The sequence below is a fragment of the Budorcas taxicolor genome, chromosome 15 (genome assembly GCF_023091745.1).
Source record: "Budorcas taxicolor isolate Tak-1 chromosome 15, Takin1.1, whole genome shotgun sequence".
NCBI classification, from domain to species: Eukaryota; Metazoa; Chordata; class Mammalia; order Artiodactyla; family Bovidae; genus Budorcas; species Budorcas taxicolor.
In genome coordinates, this window is record NC_068924.1 from 44,372,967 (window position 1) to 44,394,966 (window position 22,000).

At 44.1% G+C, this 22,000-nt stretch overlaps 1 protein-coding gene and 1 non-coding gene across 2 annotated transcripts in view; one reads left to right on the forward strand and one right to left on the reverse strand.

Annotated features, from left to right (window-relative positions):
- Positions 1–7,927, forward strand: part of OVCH2 (ovochymase 2) — a 31,575-nt gene extending 23,648 nt beyond the window's left edge. The window contains exons 15-17 of the mRNA XM_052652115.1: positions 2,627–2,793; positions 7,206–7,258; positions 7,781–7,927. Coding sequence (XP_052508075.1) covers positions 2,627–2,793; positions 7,206–7,258; positions 7,781–7,927 — 367 coding nt within the window. The remainder of the gene's footprint in view (positions 1–2,626; positions 2,794–7,205; positions 7,259–7,780) is intronic.
- Positions 7,065–7,171, reverse strand: LOC128061059 (U6 spliceosomal RNA). The gene has a single exon (XR_008200679.1). It is a non-coding gene; the product is annotated as a U6 spliceosomal RNA (small nuclear RNA).
- Positions 7,928–22,000: the final 14,073 nt, after the last annotated feature.

The window sequence follows — 22,000 nt, forward strand, 5'->3', positions numbered from 1 at the left end:
CTAAGCAAGTCTGTTTATAAGGCAGGCACGCAGGAAGGGAAGATCACAGGACTCTGGAATTTCACAGATGTTGGCTGAGGCCATTCTCCACAAGCTCTCTTCTTTTCTCTTCTGGGGAGCCTTCTGTGTTAAGGCCTTTCCAACTAATGATGTCAGGCCCACTCAGACAATCCAAGACAGTCTTCCTTACCTAAAGTCAACTGATTAGGGACTTTAATTACATCTGCAAAATCCCTTCATAGCAACATCTAGACTAATGTTTTATTGAATAACTGGAGGCTGTAGCCTGGCCAAGTTGCCATATCAAAAAAGTCATCACATAGAGATGGATGGGATGTGGTCACTGTCCCTTTGCTCAAAGCAGCACTGAAATACTTTCAGTCACAGAATCAAATTCCCAATTCAAGTGATTCATGCAGTAGGGTTGGGTAAATAGTTTACCAGATCTGATCTGATTTACAAGATCCATCTGCTGCAAACAGAGTGAGTGAACTGCTATGCCTGTATGCAGGCAAGCACTGAGAAGCTGGGCTTTCTCTTTTCCTTGTTTCCTCTGTAACATCACTGACATCCACGTGTGACATCCAACTTCCTGTGGGAAACGTGATGAGGGGGCAGTAGAGGCTGAGGGTAAGGGAACTTTCAGATTGCCATTTTGATATTTCGTCAAAAGAAAAATCACCTTATTTTTAAAATCTCATAAATTTTATAAATTATCTGACACATGGAGCACAGAAAAACAGAGTGTGCTGGGTGAGTATTCCTTTTAATGAGGAAGTATAGAAGCAGTCTGAATTTTCTGGGGTGTTTTTTTTTTTTTTTGGCTTCTTGGACGGCATGAGTCATAGAAACCCCGGGTGGAACCTCTTTGCGGTGTGTCTGCAGCGGTTCCTGCTCTTGGCCACCAGGGGGAGATATAGTCAACAAAGTCTTAGCCTGAACTACACAGGTTATCTGCCAAGGAGTCTCATTACTACTCTCGGCTAGATTTTATTCATTATTTTATTCCCAGTGCCTATCACAATGCCCAGGACACAGGAAATGCCAAATAAATATTTGATGACTGAAAGTAAATAATCCACAAATAGCTCCAGTAAGGGAGGCTTTCCTGGTTCCCTCTCACTGAACTCCCACCTACTTTGGGGGGTTTCTTCCCTTATACAAATACACAAAAACTTACAGAGGATAAGATAAAGAGTTTACATGTGTCCTGTTTTAAATAGCACACCCAAACTGGATTGCATAAGTCATCCAATAAGCTATTTTGTCTTTCACTTTTATTTTGAAAATTTTCAAATCTACACAGCAGATGGAAGAATAATACATGAACTCCTGTATATATTCCTCAACTGTTGACATCCTGTCAGGTTGTCTTGATACGGTGCCCTGATTTGGTGTCCTCTTTGGATGAATCTCTGTACCAGAGCCCAGGGCGTGGGGGAGATGGGTACAGAGAACTACACAGGTACTACATAGATATCTTAAAGGGATTCATATCCTAATAATGAAAGTTACATGTACAGAGAGAGAGTGCGTATGTGCTCACTCATATCCTACTCTTTGCAGCCCCATGGACTGTAGTCCACCAGGCTCCTCTGTCCATGGAATTTTCCAGCAAGCACAGTGGAGTGGGTTGCCATTTCCTACGCCACGGAATACAGTAGACTTGTGTAAAACTAAAAGCATTCAAAACTAATAGATAGTGTTAGATGTCAGGATAGCAGTTATGCTTTGGAGGCATAGTGACTGGACTGGACTCCTGAAGTATTTTTAGAGATTCTAATAGTCTAAATCTTGATCTGGGTTCCAGTTGTACTTCTTAGAAATTCATTTAAAGTGTTTTATTATTTGAGTATATTTCTGTATAGATGTTACTTTAATAAAGTTGACAAAGTGAAAGAAAGTGAAGTCGCTCAGTCGTGTCCGACTCTTTGCGACCCCATGGACTGTAGCCTACCCAGCTCCTCCATCTATGGGATTTTCCAGGCAAGAGTATTGGAGTGGGATGCCATAAAGTTGACAACAAATGGGGAAATGTGCACCAAAAACCACAATACAAGAAAATCCTGAATACCAGAAAATACAAGAAATAACTTCTGAGGTGATTAGGACACTGTTGTTTCACTAGGGCTGTTTGACAAAGAAAAATAGGATGTCAACTTTGTTCCATACATTGTGCAGAACCCTTGGATGGTTGTAGTCGGGGGAGTGATGTAATCAAAGCAAGCCCTCTTCGATGGTTCATTTGGGAGTGAAAGGACAGGGAAAGATTAACCCCAGGGAGAGTAGTCCAGGTGAGCAATGCTGAAGATCCAAGCCCAAAGACAAAAGATGGATTCAAGATATATTGTGAATATAGGATCTAAAGTGTTTGGAGACTTGATACGTGGTACCAAAAAAAAAAGTCAAGAGTGAGCTTGATATTTTATTCTTGGGTAAAACATCATTTCTATTTATATATGTTATATATATGTGTGTGTGTGTTTGTATATATATATATATAATTTCTAGAATTCAATAAGCATTTCTCATTATTTCCAGGTATCATTAGAGTTGCTCAGACCTGGACTTGATGGTGAGGAGGTTTCACGGGTAGCTAAGTTGTATCTCGTTGGCCCCCTTCCAGGTGGGCTTTGCAGCGCCACTCTCTCTCCCCCTTTCCAGGTCCCTTCCCAGCCAGACTGTGGGAGGCAGGAGGCCATGGTCAGTTCTTGGCCATAGCAGGTCAGTGTGCAGATTGCCACCAAGCGTTGCTGGGAAGACCAGCACCCTTGCTCGCCGCTTCACCAATACGTAAGTACACCTGGAGAATGGAGCATGGTGGAAGCTGGTGGTTTAACTTGATTGATCATTAATTTTTCAGCTACCATCTCTGTCATCCACTAGGGTCTTCTGCTGCTTCCCCATTTACCACCATCACAGGCAATCTGCTTCCCCAGCAGAACTTGAGTTCCCGAGTGCTTGGGAAATTTCTGCCCCTTCACACTATTTCACACTAAAATATGCTTCTAGTATATTTTAATTAAACAGGAGGCTGGTTGTTGGACAGAGATATATTTTATTATATCTCTCTTCCTAAGATCTTTAAGTCAGAAATGAATATTGACTTTTGTGAAATATTTTTAGCATCTATTGTAATGACTGATTCTCTCCTTTGACTTATGAGTACATTAAATCTATGTTAATAGATTTCCTAAGGGCTTCCCTTGTGGCTCTGATGGTAAAGAGCTGGCCTGCAAAGCAGGAGACTTAGGTTTGATCCCTGGATTGGGACGTTCTCCTGGAGAATGAAATGGCAATCCACTCCAGTATTCTTGCCTGGAGAATCCCATGGACAGAGAAGCCTGGCAGACTTAATGTTCCTACAGTTCTAAATCCCACTTGGACATGATACATTCATCTTTCAATGTACTGCTGGGCTCTGTTACTAATGTTTCATTCAGATTTTTGCATCAACATTCATCATTGAAATTGACTTACAGTGGAGGTTCTCAAAATGTGGTCTGGAGACCGATGGGGATCTCCAAGATCCTTTTAGGGGGTCTGCAAGGTCAAAATGATTTTCATAGTAATTGCTGTTCAGTTGCTAAGTTGTGTCCAACTCTTTGCCACCCTATGAACCGCAGCATGCCAGGCTTCCCTGTAATTCACTATCTCCTGGAGTTTGCTCAAACTTATGTCCATTGAGTGGGTAATGCCATCCAACCATCTCATCCTCTGTCACCTTCTTCTCCTGCCCTCAATGTTTCCCAGCATTCCCTGGGGGCTCAGATGGTAAATAACCTGCCTGCAGTGCAGGAGACCTGTGTTCAATCCCTGGGCTGGGAAGATCCCCTGGGGAAGGGGATGGCTACCCACTCCAGTATTTTGCCTGGAGAATTCCATGGACAGAGGAGCCTGGCAGCCTACAGTCCGTGGCTTCACAAATAATCAGACATGACTGAGGGACTAACACTTTCATAGTAATACTAACACATATTATCCTCTTTCACTCCCACTCTCTCAGGGATGTATCATAGAGTTTTCCAGAGACTATATAATGTGTGATATCTCAACAGACTGCATGTAAAAAGCAGACGGGAAGTTCCATCTATCTTCTGTTTAGCCAGACATTAAACGGTTTTGAAGAAATGGGAAACAATGCCAGTTTAATGTAATTTTTTTTTATTTTAGAAGATTTGGTTATTTGAATACATATTGTTAATACCTAATAGTTCTCCAAGCCAGACTTCAGCAATACGTGAACCATGAACTCCCTGATGTTCAAGCTGGTTTTAGAAAAGGCAGAGGAACCAGAAATCAAATTGCCAACATCCGCTGGGTCATGGAAAAAGCAAGAGAGTTCCAGAAACCATCTATTTGTGCTTTATTGACTATGCCAAAGCCTTTGACTGTGTGGATCACAATAAACTGTGGAAAATTCTGAAAGAGATGGGAATACCAGACCACCTAACCTGCCTCTTGAGAAATCTGTATGCAGGTCAGGAAGCAACAGTTAGAACTGGACATGGAACAACAGACTGGTTCCAAATAGGAAAAGGAGTCCGTCAAGGCTGTATATTGTCACCCCGCTTATTTAACTTCTATGCAGAGTACATCATGAGAAACGCTGGACTGGAAGAAACACAAGCTGGAATCAAGATTGCTGGGAGAAATATCAATAACCTCAGATATGTAGATGACACCACCCTTATGGCAGAAAATGAAGAGGAACTAGAAAGCCTCTTGATGAAAGTGAAAGAGGAGAGTGAAAAAGGCGGCTTAAAGCTCAACATTCAGAAAATGAAGATCATGGCATCTGGTCCCATCACTTCATGGGAAATAGATGGGGAAACAGTGGAAACAGTGTCAGACTTTATATTTTTGGGCTCCAAAATCACTGCAGATGGTGATTGCAGCCATGAAATTAAAAGATGCTTACTCCTTGGAAGAAAAGTTATGACCAACCTAGATAGTATATTCGAGAGCAGAGACATTACTTTGCCGACTAAGGTCCACCTAGTCAAGGCTATGGTTTTTCCTGTGGTCATGTATGGATGTGAGAGTTGGACTGTGAAGAAGGCTGAGCACCGAAGAATTGATGCTTTTGAACAGTGGTGTTGGAGAAGACTCTTGAGGGTCCCTTGGACTGCAAGGAGATCCAACCAGTCCATTCTGAAGGAGATCAACCCTGGGATTTCTTTGGAAGGAATGATGCTAAAGCTGAAACTCCAGTACTTTGGCCACCTCATGCAAAGAGTTGACTCATTGGAAAAGACTCTGATGCTGGGAGAGATTGGGGGCAGGAGGAGAAGGGGATGACAGAGGATGAGATGGCTGGATGGCATCACTGACTCGATGGACGTGAGTCTGAGTGAACTCCGGGAGATGGTGATGGACAGGGAGGCCTGGCGTGCTGCGATTCATGGGGTCACAAAGAGTCGGACACGACTGAGCGACTGAACTGAACTGAAGAGTTCTACTGTGGTTATCTTAAAAATGCATAATCTAAACAATTTCTGCTTTAATTTCTAGCATGTTAACTATTGCTAAATATTACTTCCATAAACAAAAGCTCTTTAGAATTTTCAGTGATATTTTTCAAAGTGTAAAGGTGACTTGAGAGCAAAAGGTTTGAGAACCACTGGCTATGGTTTTCTATCATCTGCCTTTGTCAGACTTTGGTATCACCATTCTTCGTGAAAAGAACTGGAGAACACTCCTTTAATTTAACTGAGTTATAATTGACATGTAACATATTAGTTTCAGGTGTACAATATAATGGTTTGATATTTGTATTTTTGCAAAATGATCTCTGCAGTAAGTGTAGTCAATTTCTACCACCCCGCATAGTTACAATTATTTTTCCTTGTGATGAAAACTTTTAAGATCTATTCTTTTAGCAACTTTCTGTTAGAGCTTTCCTTCTAGCTCTATGCTTTGCATAAACTTACAACTGGGGAGAATAATAATGATGTCACGTGATTAAATATACTAGCCATCTACTCCTTGAAGATGTTAGCAATAACTTTCTGTTTCTTTCCTGATTGCTAGTTTTTAGGTTTAAAATCTTCACCTTCACTCAATTTTGATCATTTATCAGCTCCTAATAACAGCTATAACACTCATATTTTCCTACTAATTGCTCTGTGTTATACAAAATATTTCCCCATAATACCTTGTGATATTTTCTACTTTCCCAATTTTGGATATTTTCCAAATCTTTTTTAAAAAATTAGACTAGCCTAGTATCTTGTCATTTTATAGAAATTTTATTTTTATTTCAGAAAACTGTTAGTTTGGTAATGAACCTGTTTCCTCTGGCTGCACCCTCTTGAGTCTCTTCAGCTAACCCAGACAGGCAGGCTAACCAGGGCCTTGAGATCGTGGCTCTGAGTTATTTCCTGCAGATGATGAACATGCATAGCTATAACCGTTAGAATGAAGCTGCAAGTCTTGATTATGCTCCTGTTAGAGCTCTTAACTCATCAGGTGATGTCAAACAGACTGCTTCATGTTCCTGAGCCCTAGGATGATCTATATACTTAGAAAAGAGAGCAGTCTCTAGAGCCTTGCTGGGCTTCTGGAAGGACTGGCTGCTGCCTTTATTGCAGTGGTCAAGATGGTAGCCTTGCTTTCCCTCCGATTCTAGGGCTCCCTGGAGAGCCACCTCCTAACCTCAGATTTTCTTAATATGTATATATTTATTTTGCTGTGCTGGGTCTTAATTGTGGCACATGAACTCAGTTGTGGCACATGAGATCTAGTTCCTTGACCAGGGAGTAAACCCAGGCCCTCTGCATTGGGAGCATGGTTTCTGAGCCATTGAACCACCAGGGAAGTCCCCTAACCCCATATTTTCTTAATGAGGCCATATCTGTGATTTTTTATTATTATTTTAATTGAAGGATAATTACTTTACAATATTGTGATGGTGTTTGCCTTACATCAACATGAGTCAGCCACGGGTATACTTGTGCCCCCCCCCATTCTGAACCCCCTCCCACCTCCCTCTCCACCCTATCACTCTGGCTTTGGGTGCCCTGCTTCATGTATCCAACTTGCACTGGTCATCTATTTTACACAAACATATGGAACGCTTCACACATTTGTGCGTCAGCCTTGCCCAGAAGCCGTGCTGATCTTCTCTGTTTCGTTCCAGTTTTAGTATATGTGCTGCCGAAGCAAGCACTGTATCTGTGATTTCTTTTCTTCTCACTTTCTAGTTACCTGGGTGGTGAAAGCAAGCATCCGTGACTTGGCCAACGGCTCCCCTCAGGTAAGAGACCTCGGCACCTCCCTTCTCTCCAGCCTGCCTGGCCACCAGCATCACCGTGACTGCTGCAGCCCCACAGACCATGGGCTTCCCCCAGCATTGACCAGAGGTTGCTCGTTCATAGATGTTTCTGGCCCAGAGTACCGGATTTGGACTGAGTCTCCCTTCTCTTTATAAAAAGAGAAACAGGATTTAAGAGCCAGTTCCATGTTTGTCGGTTGTGTCTAGCTTCACAGTCGAGGCCTCCTCCTCTCCTGGGAACCCTCTACTGCCCACAGGCCACTTTCCCTTGTTTCCCGCCCCGCAAGACTGCAGAACAAGTTAGTCATTTAGGGATCCCTCCCTGGAGCCCTTGTCTGCCTAGAGCTGTGCGGGCACTTACAAGGGGCAGTCTGACATCATCCCACATGGTGACCAGCTACCCTCACTTCATGCTGTTTCCCCTTCAGGGGGAGTTCAAGCACTCAGGCTCCATGAGCCTCCCTTCTTCCATGGGCTTATTTAACACTCCTTCTGTCTTATTAGAAAAGGTCCGTCACCTACCTCGCAAGCTACCCTGCCTCCTGCAGCACCCCTGCGGACTACAACTTGGCACCACCGCAGCCGGTAGCCTTGCTTCACTTGCATCACCACCTTCTTCCAGCCCGAGTGCCTGTGAGAGGCGATGGGTAGCTGCTTCCAGCGTGGGGCACAGCCACAGGATGGGGGCCCCATCCACGTCTGCAATCGGCCTCACATGAGCGTCCCGGGAACCTTCCATCACCACAGCCCTTCACAGTCTTCTGACTTGCACACCTGCTCTCAGCGTCTCTCACACTGCCCCTGACGTGTGAACAGGTGAGGACCCTTACCCTGTGTTCACGAAAAGAAACTGAGGCTCATAAAGCTGAGGTGACAGAGTCAGACAACTGCAGAGACAGAGCCTGCACTAGACTCAGCTTAAGCCCAGCCATCCTTGCACAGCCCCGCTTTGGGGCTAATTCCACGCTGCTCTGGTGCCGTGCCACCCTTCCCAGCCCACAGCTGATCCCTGTTCGTACAATAGCTGACATTTATTCCTTACTCTGGGCCAAACCCTTTATGTGCATAGAATCCTCTCAGTAAACCTGAGAAACTGGTACTATTCTTAACCCTAATTTTACAGATGAAGAAACTGAAGCTCAGTGATCAATTTCTTTGCTCCAGTAAGTGGCCTAATAGGGATTCCAAGCCAGGACTGTCTGAAATCAGAACTTGGTGCTCCTAACCACTATACTATACTGCCTCTGCATGCACTCTTGGCCCAAAAAAGAAATATAGCAGAAGCAGATGTGGGGAGGGTGTGAGGGGCACAGGTGAGTTAAGGTTGTATCAGGTAACTTTAGAGATACTTGTGGGATGTCCAGCTACAGATGTACAGGGGCTGTGAAAACAGCCACGGGTGATGTGATTCGAGAGGTGGCAGGTGTGGGTGAGGGTGAGGGTTGCAGCCTTGGAAAAGGCCATTTGCAGAGGAAAAGGAGCAAAGGGAGAGAGGAGAAGCTGAGGAGAGGCTGAAGGAGTGAGCAGAAGGGGAGGGGGAGAAGGACAGAGCATGGAAGGCGGGGAGAGAGCTTAGGTTTCAAAAAGAGGGATGGCCAATAATGTAAAATGCTGGACAAAATCTAGTCCTGTAAGAATGGGGAAACAGGTCTTTTGATTTGGCCATTGGCAGCTTGTGGGTAATCTCAGTAAGTCAAGATTCCGTGGTGTGATGGCTCAAGAAGGAGAATAAACAGGAGCTGACAAAGAAGCCACAGAGAGATAGACTTCCCTCTCTGAAGAATGATCTCCAAGCACAGTGGCTAGTCTCTGGGCTGCTGATGCTCCTGGCTTCAGGATTCATGGATGTAGACTAAAACACTAGCATGATCCTGATAGCCACTTATTTCTCAGCCTTAGTCTTTGAAGGCACTGTATTAAAATCATGTAGTCAGCCCTCTTTCTTATTCTCACAGCCATCACTTCTTATAAATGTTTCGGGTAATATAATTTTCTTTGACAGCTTGCCAAGAAACATCACACACCTTTTAATTCACACAGTAGAATCCTCTTTCCCTTTGTCTTTACAAATAAAATGCCCAAATATCCCCTTAAAAATATATTCTGCCATTTTTTTTTCTAGACATTAACTGACCTTAACAAAGAGATTTCTTGCCTTCAAGGTGGAGAGAAAGCCAACAAGTTACTGCAGCTCAGCATCGTCATCCTTGCCTCTGAAGCCGCCAGGTGTTTGTGCGTCCCTCTCTCCATGGATGCTGTGGACAGCGCTGTGGCTTCCCTTCTCGGGAGGCATGGATTCCTGCTGATACGCTCGCCACCCATCATCTATCTCCTCTCTCACAATGCTCATGGGAGACTGGGGAGTTAGCAGCCTGTGGGAAAGATTCTAGTTGTCACCTGGTGGCTTGGTAAGGGGGCCTCTAGTGGAGCTGCTGGAACAATGGGAGGTTACAATCTCCAGGATGCTCAGGGACCCTCTGTAGACAGTTTTAAGGAACTTCTTTTGAGAATGGAATAGTCCTTTATAAAAGCGCTTATTTTGGATTTTCAGAAGCATCCCACTCCAGATAGGAAATAAAGAAAAGGATCTTCCTTTTATATTTTCAGGGTTCAGTTTCCTTTCTCCTTGCTTCCAGAATTAGATCACTACTGATTGCAGCATAGAGTAGGGCAGGCAACTCTATGGCTTCAAAAGATCTATTTCATCCTATTTGGACAGGTAGAATATAGTCAATAAATCATGCATTCATTATTCCTCCTCAGTTCTCACCAGACTTATTATTAACATATGTAAAATTTGTATGTTAATATTTGAGGTTTCCCAGGTGGCGCAGTGGTAAAAGAATCCACCTTCCAATGCAGGAGGTGCAAGAGATGCAGGTTCTATCCCTGGGTCAGCTTACTGGAGCTGGGAGCAGGGAGGGAGGGATGGGGAGTCATTGTTTAAAAATTATATAGTTTCAGTTTTGCAAGATGAAAAAAAAGTTATGGAGAAGGATGGTGATATTGGTTGCACAATAATAATGTATTTAATACCACTGAACTACACACTTGAAATGGTTAAGATGGTAAGTTTTATGTTGTGTATTTTACTACATTTTTTTAACTGGACACCATGATGTTCTCAGAATTGACCCTTTAAAATGATTAAGTCTTTGTCATCTCCTCAGAGTTTTTATACCTGGATCATTCTCCCTCACTATAAATTCTTTCTCAGGAATCTCTTCAGCCCCAAGCAAATAGACGTCTGCTAATTCCATCCCATCCCTGTTCAAACATCCCTGGAAGAATCTGAAACCACTTGGACTCAAGCTGAAACCCATTCCTACATAAGAAAATTAACTATGTCCTATAGATACTCCATACACCATAATTATTGGGGTTAATTTCTATGTTACACATAAGATTCTGGGCACAAGATCAAAAAGTAAGAAGAAAGAAGCAAGAAATAAGCTCTTAATGCTTGTTGAAGCTTGATTTAAGAGCCAATGAAAGAAATGTTTCTGTTTCAGGGAGGGTGTCTGGCTCCTCAAATGAAGTCCTGGAGGTGCCCAACGAGTCCAGGTCCTCAGTGCTGTCAGACCGGAAACTCAACTGTGTCAAGATTTTCTGTGAGGAGGCTCCTGGAAACAAGTCCCAGGATCAGCGGAAGGATATATAAACACAAAGGTGGGTGTTTTAATGCAGGGCTGGGGCAGTTCACTTCTAGTGAATGGAATATGTGATATGGGATATGTACACCCACTCTTCCCAACTTCTGCTGCCAAACTTTTTTGAAGGACAACAGAGACCAGCCATCACCCTCAGGGGCAGCCCTGTCACCCTTCCAGGAAGCAGAACGTTCTGATGCCAGGCAGGGTAGTAAACACCGGGGCTGAGCCCTGCTCTCTGACTTCCCTTCTCTCAGGCCCGGTGAATACCCGTCTCATGTTAACAGTCTGTCTTCAGGATAGACTGTAATGCGATGACTCAGAGCATATATTTCTTAACCATAGGTGCTACTCACAGTATACTGCACCCTAAACAATGTGATCAGATTCAGGTATTCCCTAATACCCACAATCATCTATTTATAAACAATGTCCTGGACTGTAATGAGACTAGCCCAGTGCCTGTAATGAGACTAGCTCAGTGCCCAGTGATGGTTAACAAAGTGCCACCTGTTACAGAAAGCTGCTGCTACTGCTGCTAAATCGCTTCAGTTGTGTCCAACTCTGTGCGACCCCACAGATGGCAGCCCACCAGGCTCCCCTGTCCCTGGGATTCTCCAGGCAAGAACACTGGACTGGGTTGCCATTTCCTTCTCCAGTACATGAAAGTGAGAAGTGAAAGTGAATTTGCTCAGTCGTGTCCGACTCCTAGCGACCCCATGGACTGCAGCCCACCAGGTTCCTCCGTCCATGGGATTTTCCAGGCAAGCTAGCCTCGCTCATTATGCGTCAATTCAGGTCATCCTTGGGAGTTCTAGGGCCACAGGGATTTGCCCCTGTAGACAATCAACTCACATAGTAGGCATTCTAGTTTTCTTAGAATAATATTTGCTTTGAACAATATACATTAACAAATGTGGAACAGGGAAGATTTGAACTACTGTTACCCGACTGTATTGTTCTCAGGTGTTTGCATCCTGAAAACCCATTCCAACAAGACTGTGGTTCCAAATTGTTTTGAATGAAATCAGATTGACTTGAAACAAGATTATGAACATGACAATGTGGCTGAAATCATGTTTTCTCAAAAATAAGTATTTTGAACCACTGCTGTTTATCAATAACTTTAATATACTCTGGAGTATTTTATAGATCTTTTCACATCTTGAAAAAGTTTTGGTCTTTTTTTCCCTAACTTAAGGGGTGGAGGAGGCTGACTTGCTTTTATGCCACTAATTCCTGCCCAGCTCATAATTTAAATATCCAGAATAAGAACTCTAACATGATGTATTGCAAGGGGCTAGTAGGGCTTTTCTTTTTGATGGGATACGGGTGCTCTTTAGGCTCTTCTTAGGTTTCTCTCTTCATTTAATCAACAAACATTTGCAAGTGGCTCTATCTGCATCAGGTATCTAGTCACAAGGGATACTTCAGTGAGCAAAATGGACAGAAGTCTAGTGGAGATGGGGAGGCAGATAATAAAGAAGTAAAAAATATATAGCAGTTGGTAATAAATGATAGAGTGAAATAAATCAGGGATGAGCGATAGTGAATGCAAAATAGAAGGATGTTTGCAATTTTAAAAAAATCTATGGTCCAGGGAAAACTGATAAGGACACATCTGAGAAAAGATCTGAAGGTGGTAAGGGTGAAGGCTAGGTAGATATCTGGAGACTAAAGCATTCTAGCCACTGAGGATGGCAAGTGCTAAAGACCTGAGGTGGGAGCATGTCTGAGACATACCGAAACCCACCAGAAGGTCAGTAGCCAGGAGAGGCATGAACCCAGGGAGATCAGAGACGCTGGAGGGAAGGCAGCTTGTGTGGGACCTTATGGGCTAGCGGAAAGACACTGGGTTTTCCTCCAAGTGAAAAGACATTGGGTTTTATAGTTTTACTCCAAGTGAAAAGACATCGAGTGGAGAAGCAGGGCCTCAGCCCATTTAAACAAGTTCACTCTTGCTCCTATGTTGAAACTAGACCGCTGGGAGAAGGCATGGGACAAAGCAAGGAGATCAGTTGGGAGACTATTGCAATAACCAGGGTAAAAAACTGACATCTGAGTAGAAGCAGTGGACATGGTGAGAAGTAGACAGACATTTGAACTAAGAGCCAACACGACTTCCAGAGAAATAGAATTAAGGTATAAAAGAAGAAGTAAAAAATGACCCCAGTGGTTTTGGCCTGAGCAACTGGAAGTACAATGCTGCCATTTCCTGAAATGAGATGTTTTGAACAATGTACACTAACCAACATGGCAAAGACAGCATCTAAACTATTTACATATGACTATTCTGATCTCGGGTATTCTCCTCCTGAGATGACTTCCTTAGATGGCTATAAGGCACAGGATTCTGGGGGAGAATTGTGACTTTATATCTGATCACGTTAAGTCTGAATTGCCTATTGCCATTCAAGAGGAAATATCAAGTGGACAGCTGAATATATGAACATGGAGTTCAGGGGAAAAGATCCAGGCTGTGTATGTAGAATAAGCATATTGTTGATATTTAAACTGTCAAAGGACAAGATCGCCAAGGAAGCTGAGATTTGAGTTCTGGAGCACTTCGATGTTTACAGGGGGTAGAAATGAGAAGGAATTGATGGAGAACTGATCATTAGGTTTTGGACCACTGGAATATTGAAATCTCAACAATGGTGGTGAGAGTGAAAGCTTTTTTGGAGTAGACTCAAGAGAGAATTGGATAGACAGATTTGAAGATGACGTGTACAGGTAACTCCTTCAAGAAATTTTATTGTAACTGGAAACTCAGAAATGAAATAGCATCTCAATGTAGGTATGGAAGTCAAGAGAAGGTTTTATCACTTTTTAAAAAATTGATTTACTTATTTTTGGCTATGTTGGGTCTTCATTGATGCCTATGGGTTTTCTCTAGTTTCAGAGAGTGGGAGCTACTCTCTATTGAGGTGCACAGGGTTCTCATTGCATGGCTTCTCTTGTTGCTGAGCCCGGGCTCTAGGCACGGGCTTCAGCAATTGCAGCATGTGAACACAGTAGTTGTAGCTTGAGGGCTCTAGAGGTGTGTCCCCTGCATTGGCAGGTAGATTCTCAACCACTGGGCCACCAATTTTTTTAACATGAGAAAAATTTCAGAACACATGTACTCTGCCAGGAATTGTCAAGCAGAGAGAAAGAACTGATACTGAAAGGAAAAGATGGAAGAATTGCTGGGGCAATGTTCCTTAGCAGATCAGAGGGGAAGAGAACTTAAATGGGAACATGGCAGGTGACACACGGTAACAGGAGGGAAGGCAGAGAAAAAAGATGCCTTTCTACACTTCTGTACCATCTGAGTTCTCTTCCACAATGGAATAAACTTACACTTGCTCTTAATCAAACTGCAGGCTCTGAAAGACTGAAATCTCAGTACTAATGACCCAATTATAGTCCTTTCTCCTAAAGCATCATTTGACATTTCTGGGCTTCAGTTTGGCAGCTGAAAAAGGGAAGGTTTCTTTAAATTTGAAGTCGGGAATTGAGTTTAAGTTTGTATGGCTCACGAACAAAATGTTTTTATGCATTGACTGTATCATGGGTTGCCGTGGTATAGGGAAAAGACCTACATTCAGGAACATGGCCTTGTGTCTTAGCTTTGTGACCTTACACAAGACATGGAATCTCTTGGAGGTTCTTTTTTCCAAACTAAAGTGGTCATAAAAGGACCACAATAATTTCAGAGGGATATCTTCCACTCTGGGAAGTGCTTTGTAAACCCTACAGTTCCATGAGAAAGAATGTGCTATCATGATTCTCAGAAAGGAAGCTTTAGCCTGGTTTATTCCATCTTCAATTGTTATTGCTTTCAAAAAAAGAAAAAAAAAAAAACAACAGAAATTGCTGATTGTATTCAACTAGGAGACGGGAATGCCTTCTTCCATATCTTTCTTTGGGACATTTTCCCCTTCTCCCTTGCTGGAGACCAGCCTTTCTCCTCATATAGGTCTGAGGCTCCCAGCCTGGGCAGGCAGCCACACCTGTCTGTGTAGGTGGAACTCCACCCCTGGAAGCTTAGTTTGCTGTCCTAGTTACTCCCTATTGTCTCCACAGCCCAAGCTGTGAACTCACAATTACACACTACCTTCTGGAGGCTCTACCCCAGCCCCACCACAACAGATGCTGTTTGGGAAGAGTTGAAGCAACTGCTATAAACATTGGGGGGAACTCGACTAGCATCATTCGTGAAGCTCTGCCCACAAAGCTGCTCAGGGAGGATTCTTCTGGGTGTGGGAGGGACAACAAGAAAAGGACTCCTCAAACTAGTCTCCTTTTTTGAAATGTTTTTATTTTCTCTCTCTCTGTCTGTATATATATATATATATATATATTTTAACTGAAGTATATAATTGATATACAATGTTGTGCTAATCTCTGCTATATAGCAAAGTGATTTGGTTTTATGCACACATTCTTTTTTATATTCTTTTCCAATTATGGTTTATCATAGGATATTGAATACAGATTTCTGTGCTATATAGTAAGACCTCGTTGTTTATCCATTTTACGTATAAATGCTTACATCTGCTAACCCCAACCTTCCACTCCATCCTACCCCCAACCCCCTCCCACTTGGCAACCACATATCTGTTCTCTGTGTCCATGATTGTTTCTATTTCATGACACTGTCTCAAGCTATTCTTTTGATTCTTCCCAAAGATAGTGTTTTTGGCAAATTCCGGTCACTCCCAAGGTCTTAAGCCTTTTGTCTTTATAAAATCTTTTCCCATCAGGCCTGTGTCAGCCCCAAATTGCCAGGAGCTGGCCAAGTTTTTCATGCCACATTTCTGTTCTACAAGTCCAGGTTGAAACATTCCAGAAAGCAAAGCATTACCATTGCTTTATGTCCATTTGCAGGGCTCGGTGTTGAATTCTGATCAGGTAGCATAAATATTGTTGCTATTTGGTTGTTCAGTCATATCCAACTCTTTGGCGACTCCATGGACTATAGCCCACCAGACTCCTCTGTCCAGGGGATTTCCCAGGCAAGAATACTGGAGTGGGTTGCCATTTCCTTTGCCAGGCGATCTTCCCCACCCAGTGATCGAACCCAGGCCTCCCACTTGGCAGGTGGATTCTTTACCACAGCTCCACCAGGGAAGCCCAGCATCAACATACTTTAGTTTAAAATCCTTGAAGAGGAAAACTAAAGAAACTCCAATTCAAGTAGTATTCTGCCTAGGTCATGGTTGATTGCTTGAGTTCTCCATCTGTGTTCTCTTATAAAGTTCACCCTAATCAACTAAATTTGCCTGCCAAGGTCCTTTGTTCAGGATGACACTTTTGGACAATGCACAGAGGATAGGAGAGAGCCAGGGTGCAGAAGAAGTGGTGGAATGGGTGAGCTGCTCATGTGGCCTGGCAGAGACAACAAGTTGAAGTTGTGGCCAAGCAGCAGGAGGCTGCTAAGATTTTTAAAAGATACCCATAATTAGAGCAAGGAGAACATCAGGATCAGAAGGGAGTGCCACCTCCTGCCTTCTCTTATCCAAATTACAGGAAATATATTTTTAAGTAAATCTAAGTATAAATGAACAAGTCCTAAGAGATTTGTTGACAAAGGTCCATATAGTCAAGGCTATGGTCTTTCCGGTACTCATGTACAAAGATGAGAGCTGCACAATTAAGAAGGCAGAGCACTGAAGAATTGATGCTTTTGAACTGTGGTGCTGGAGAAGACTCTTCAGAGTGCTTGGAAAGCAAGGAGATCAAACCAGTTAATCTTAAAAGAAATCAACCCTGAATACTCTTTGGAAGGACTGAAGCTGAAGCTCCAATACTTTGGCCAGCTGACTCATTGGAAAAGACCCTAATGCTGGGAAAGATTGAAGACAGAAGGAGAAGAGAGGGACAGAGGATGAGATGGTTGGATGGCACCACTGATTCAGTGGACATTAACTTGGGCAAACTTTGGGAGATGGTGAGTGACAGGGAAGCCTGGAATGCTGCAGTACTGTGAAGCTGCAGAGTTGAACACAACTTGGCACCTGAATAACAAGAGACAAAACCATAGTTCATTCAGTGCATTAGTTTCCCATTGCTGCTGTAACAAATCACCACAAATCTACTGGCCTTAAGCGGCACAAGTTTATCCTCCTACAGTTCTTTTTTTTTAATATTCATTTGGCCGCATTGGGTCTTAGCTGCAGCACACAGGGCCTTCACTGAGGCCTGCGGGCTCAGTGGTTGCAATGTGTGGGCTCGATCACTGTGGCATGTGGGCTCTTGAGCACGTGACCTCTCTAGCCGCAGTGCTAAGGTTTGCCCCATGGCATGTGGGATCTTAACAGTGTCCCCTGTGTTGAAAGGCAGATTCTTAACCACTCTGCTACCAGGGAAGTCCCTCCCTTACAGTTCCAGAAGCCAGAGTTGTAAAATCAGTTTCACTGGGCTAAAGTCAAGATATCAGTAGAGATACTTCCTTCAAAGGGCTCCAGGGGAAAATCCTTTCCCTTTTCATCTTCTAGTGGTGCCTGTGTTCTTTGATTTCTGGCCCATTCCTCCATCTTCAAAATATGTCACTTCAGTTGCAGCTTCTGGCATCACTTCACCTTCTAATCTGTCCCTTCCTATGTCCTTCTATTTAAAAATATATATTTATTTATTTATTTGGCTGTGCTGGGTCTTAATTGTGACATATGAGATTTTTTAGTTGTGACATGCAGGACCCTGGTTGCAGGATGTGGGACCTAATTCCCTGACCAGGGATCAAACCCAGACCTGCATTGGAAGCATGGAGTCTTAGCCACTGAACCACCAGGGAATTCCCTCTTGTGTCCTTCTTATAAAGAATATCATGATTGTGTGGGCCCATGAGACAGTCCAGGAAAGTCTTAACCCAAAATCTTTAACTTCACTGCAGCTATAAGGCAGCATTAGGCAGGATTGGGATGTGGTACATTTGGGTGACTCTTACTGAGCCTACCACAGTTTAAGCTTAAAATGGCCAGAGTTGTTCATTTGTTCAAAGGATAATATAGAAATAAATCATTTTCAAAGTTAAAAGCTAATGAAAACCCCACAACAAGCTGGTGATTTAAGAAGCACATACTCCAATGTCAACTTAGTCAGAGCACTGGTTCACCCCAGGGAATTCTCAGCAATGAGAGAGGCTCGGTACCGTTACACAGGCTCCAATAGTGACAACAGATGTTCATTCTTTCTTTTCTTTCCAGCTAACACTTGCTGAGGGGCTTCTCTTTGCTGGGCTCTCTTACCAAGCTGGGGATGTAGGGAGTGAGACATGTGCTCATGGTCTATTTCAGGAAATGAGTAGAAGATGAACCAAAATCTGGCCGCACACGAGCATCTGAGGGACCCATAAAAAGCATGTAGAAGAGCTGAGGAGATAGGGGAATCATCACCCTCTTGAAATTACTGGGAGCCCAGATAAATGCCTGCCTTTGTGGCTCAGACAATAAAGAATTTGCCTGCAATGGAGGAGACCCAGGTTCGATCCCTGGGTCTGGAAGATCCCGTGGAGAAAGGAATAGCTACCAACTCAAGTATTCTTGCCTGGAGAGGAGCTTGGCAGGCTATAGTCCATAGAGTTGCAAAGAGTCAGACACGACTGAGTGACTAACACTTTCACGTTCATCCTGCCCCAAGATTAAGGAAAGCAAGATGTGCCATCTGCCCCTCTGGTCACACAGAGGGACCATGCTATGCAGGGAACATGAGAAGAGAGACTAGAGGGTAAAGGCAAAACACTAAGAAAACCATAAAACAAAGCGAGGCGTCTTTAGATTCCAAAGCCAATAAAGACTTAATTGAATCAAAGGAAAAAATGAAGTTCATTCATTCATTCATGCAATAAATCCTAGGCACTGTTCTAGGAGTTAAAGCAAAGTAAATCCTGTCCTCATGGAGCTTATATCCTGGCAGGAAGAGAAAGACAGTAGGCTAGTAGGTAAGATATGTAGTTTATCACCTGGTGATACATCTTACAGAGACAAATTAAGCAAGCAAGGCATACAGAGTACTTTCGGAAAGGATTGGTTCTTTCTTCAGTATTTCTGGAGCATCTACTGTGCATTGTATTTATAAGTATCTACTCTGTGTCAGGCAGTGTGCTAAATGCTACAGGGCAGAGATGGATGCATTCACTCGTTTGTTAAATATTTATTAAATGTTATCTACGTGACAGTCACTGTACTAAGCCCTGGGGACACAAAATCTCTGCCATAGTGGGATTTCCAGACTAATGTGAGTCAGACATTTAATAAATACTCAGAAATAGCAGCTACAAACCAAAGTAACAGCTATGAATAGAATGTAATATGTACATATCCTTAAGTTGGGGCATTGGAACAGGCATCTCTAAGGAAGTAATATTTGAACTGAAACCCAAATAAGAGTAAAAGATATAAACAGTTGTTATAAACTATTGAAATTAGAGAACTATGGCATTGTCACAGGAGATGGGCAACTAGATCAATGTAAGAGAACAGGGAGGCCAGAACTGGACTCATAAATATGTAACAACTGATATTTGACAGTGGTGGCATTGCAGGTTAGTGATCAGGTGCAAGCAATACAATAAATGTTACCAAGACAATGCATAATCCACATAGAAAAAATTAAACTGGATTCTGTGTACTTCACATCGTACACAGAAATCAATTCTGGGTGATTGAAAAACTTAAAAGGAAAAAACTTTAAGTCTTGCCAGAGAAAATATAGAATATTTTGACCTTGAGTAGGAATAGATAAGTCACAAAAAGCACTAACCATAAGGGGAAAAAGATTGAAGATTGATACATTTGACCACGTTATGATTACAAACTTCTATCCAAAGATGGAGGGAGAAAGAAAAAACACTATGGAAGAAAAGAAGGAAGAGTAGCTGTCGACCAGGAGGAAACATTTGTAACTGATATAATTGTCAAAGAAGCAATCTCTAAAATATATGTGACTCCTAAAAATCAGTGAGAAAAAGACAACTCAATACAAAGATGGGCGAAAGTCATAAGCAGGCATCATTTTTTTTTCAAAGAAAGAAACTCCATGAGAAAAAAAAGTAAGATGTTCAACCTCCTTAGTAATTAGGTAATGAAACTAGTTCACAAGCCATCATTTTACAATTAATAAGTGAAAGTGAAGTCACTCAGTTGTGTCCGACTCTTTGCGACCCATGGACTGTAGCCCACCAAGCTCCTCCATCCATGGGATTCTCCAGGCAAGAATACTGGAGTGGGTTGCCATTTCCTTCTCCAGGGGATCTTCCCGATCCAGGGATCAAACCCAGGTCTCCCACATTGCAGGCAGATGCTTTAACCTCTGCACCACCAGGGAAGCCCTTAAATACAAGAATACAGTCTCTCAGAAAACCTCCTATAGAGACACAGAACTTCAGATCCAAGTACTAACATCAAAGGTTTCAAGGGAGGAAAGGAAGCCATGTTGAAAGAAGAAAGGGGAGGAGGCCGGGGTGGGGGGGCACGAAAGGGGTGGCCTTATAGACGTCTCCTGCCACCTACAGATACCCAGGTGTTATGGGACTTTTCCCTGGGCCTCCAGGGAAGGGAGGACTGGAACTCGGCCCTACCAGAAATCAGAACAGACCAGAACCAGAATTCGAGTTTTCTGCCAAGAGGACGTGATCAGTCTCCAATCCTCAGCTCAGGCTGAGGGCCCTTTGACCAGATTCCTGCATCCAGGACTGGGGGACTAGAAAAACAGGGAAGGATAGGAAGGGTTAAGGAGAGGAAAGAGAGAGGGAAGGGGAGAGAGGTCAATAAAGTCTCTTGTTCCTTACCGATCGGGGCACTCTGGCCAGTTGTCCGCATCAGGAGGAGACCAGGGACAAAAGCGTCTCAGTTGTGGCCGCTGGGTCTGGTCCATTGGCAGGCAAGCTGGCCCCTGAGTACCCTGCGTGGTCAGGATGTCAGCCTCAGCGAAGAAGAATCCCACCAGAGTCGCCATTTGTTGCAGGAAGGCGGACCCCTTCCAGGGCCCAAAACTGGGCTCTTGTCTAATAGACTGCCAAAAACTAAAGTGTCTGACAGTGAAATGCTGGCACCTGCAGGTGTTGGGGTGGGGAGGCTTCCATTATGCGTGTGCTTGTGGTGGTGTGTGGGGCTGGGAGTGGAGTCCATTTCTTGGCTTCTCTGTCTTACTCAGGCCCTGGAAGCAAGGATTCACCCTTGCCACTGGTGATGGGAGAATTGATGTGGGGAGGGGACCACCAAGGTTCTGAAATTTGCTGTGAAGTCCCCCTAAAGCTATCTACGCCTGCCATTCTGTACCCTCTTTGGGCTTGCGTTGGGTACCAATCATCTCTCCCAACAGAGAATGAATGAATGCTTTGTCCTCTTTAACTCAATCATCACCTGCCCACTCCAAACAGCTGGTCAAGGACTAGGCTCAGAGTAGGAGCTCATTATGGATGTCTGCTGTATATATTTCTGTGCTTTCTGAATTGGAGTGGATTCCCATTTCTTTGACCAGCAGAGCCTTCCTCCAGCCTTGCCTTGTGTAAACAAGCAAGGAGAGGAAGTTCTCCACCAGAGCTGCTCAGCGTGTCGGGCGAGAGGACCAGGATGCAGAGGCAAGCCACGTAATAAACAAGGGATGTTAAACGAGGAGCGAGGCAGGCCCCAGCTCCCGGGGCGGGGCCTCAGCTCCGCCCTGGAAGCCCCTGGATTGGGGTCCTGGGGACAGGGCTGGAGCAGAGCCGGAATCCCGCGAGAAGGGAGCTTCGGAACACTGGCCCTCAGGGTGGGGACGACAGAGCGGCCCACCGACCGTCCTGGGTGCCCGTTTCCAGGCCTAGCTCCTGTCCCCGGAGTCCTCCCCGCCTCCCAGACAGCGCCCCTCCGACATGTTCAGCGGCTGGTTCCGGGTGGGTTCCCAGCAGCAGGGGGCCTGGCGGGAAGCGGCCAGAGAAGCCAGGGCGGGAGCCGGGCAGAGTCCCCCGGACCCCCCGCAGGCCTTGAGCCGGGAGACGGTGTCACCCCGGCCGGGCCTGGGAGGGGCCGGCACTGGGCGGGGCGGAGCCTGAGAAGGCCCGGTGCGGGGCGGGGGATCTCCCAGCGTGAGAAGAGGGCCGGGAGGAACT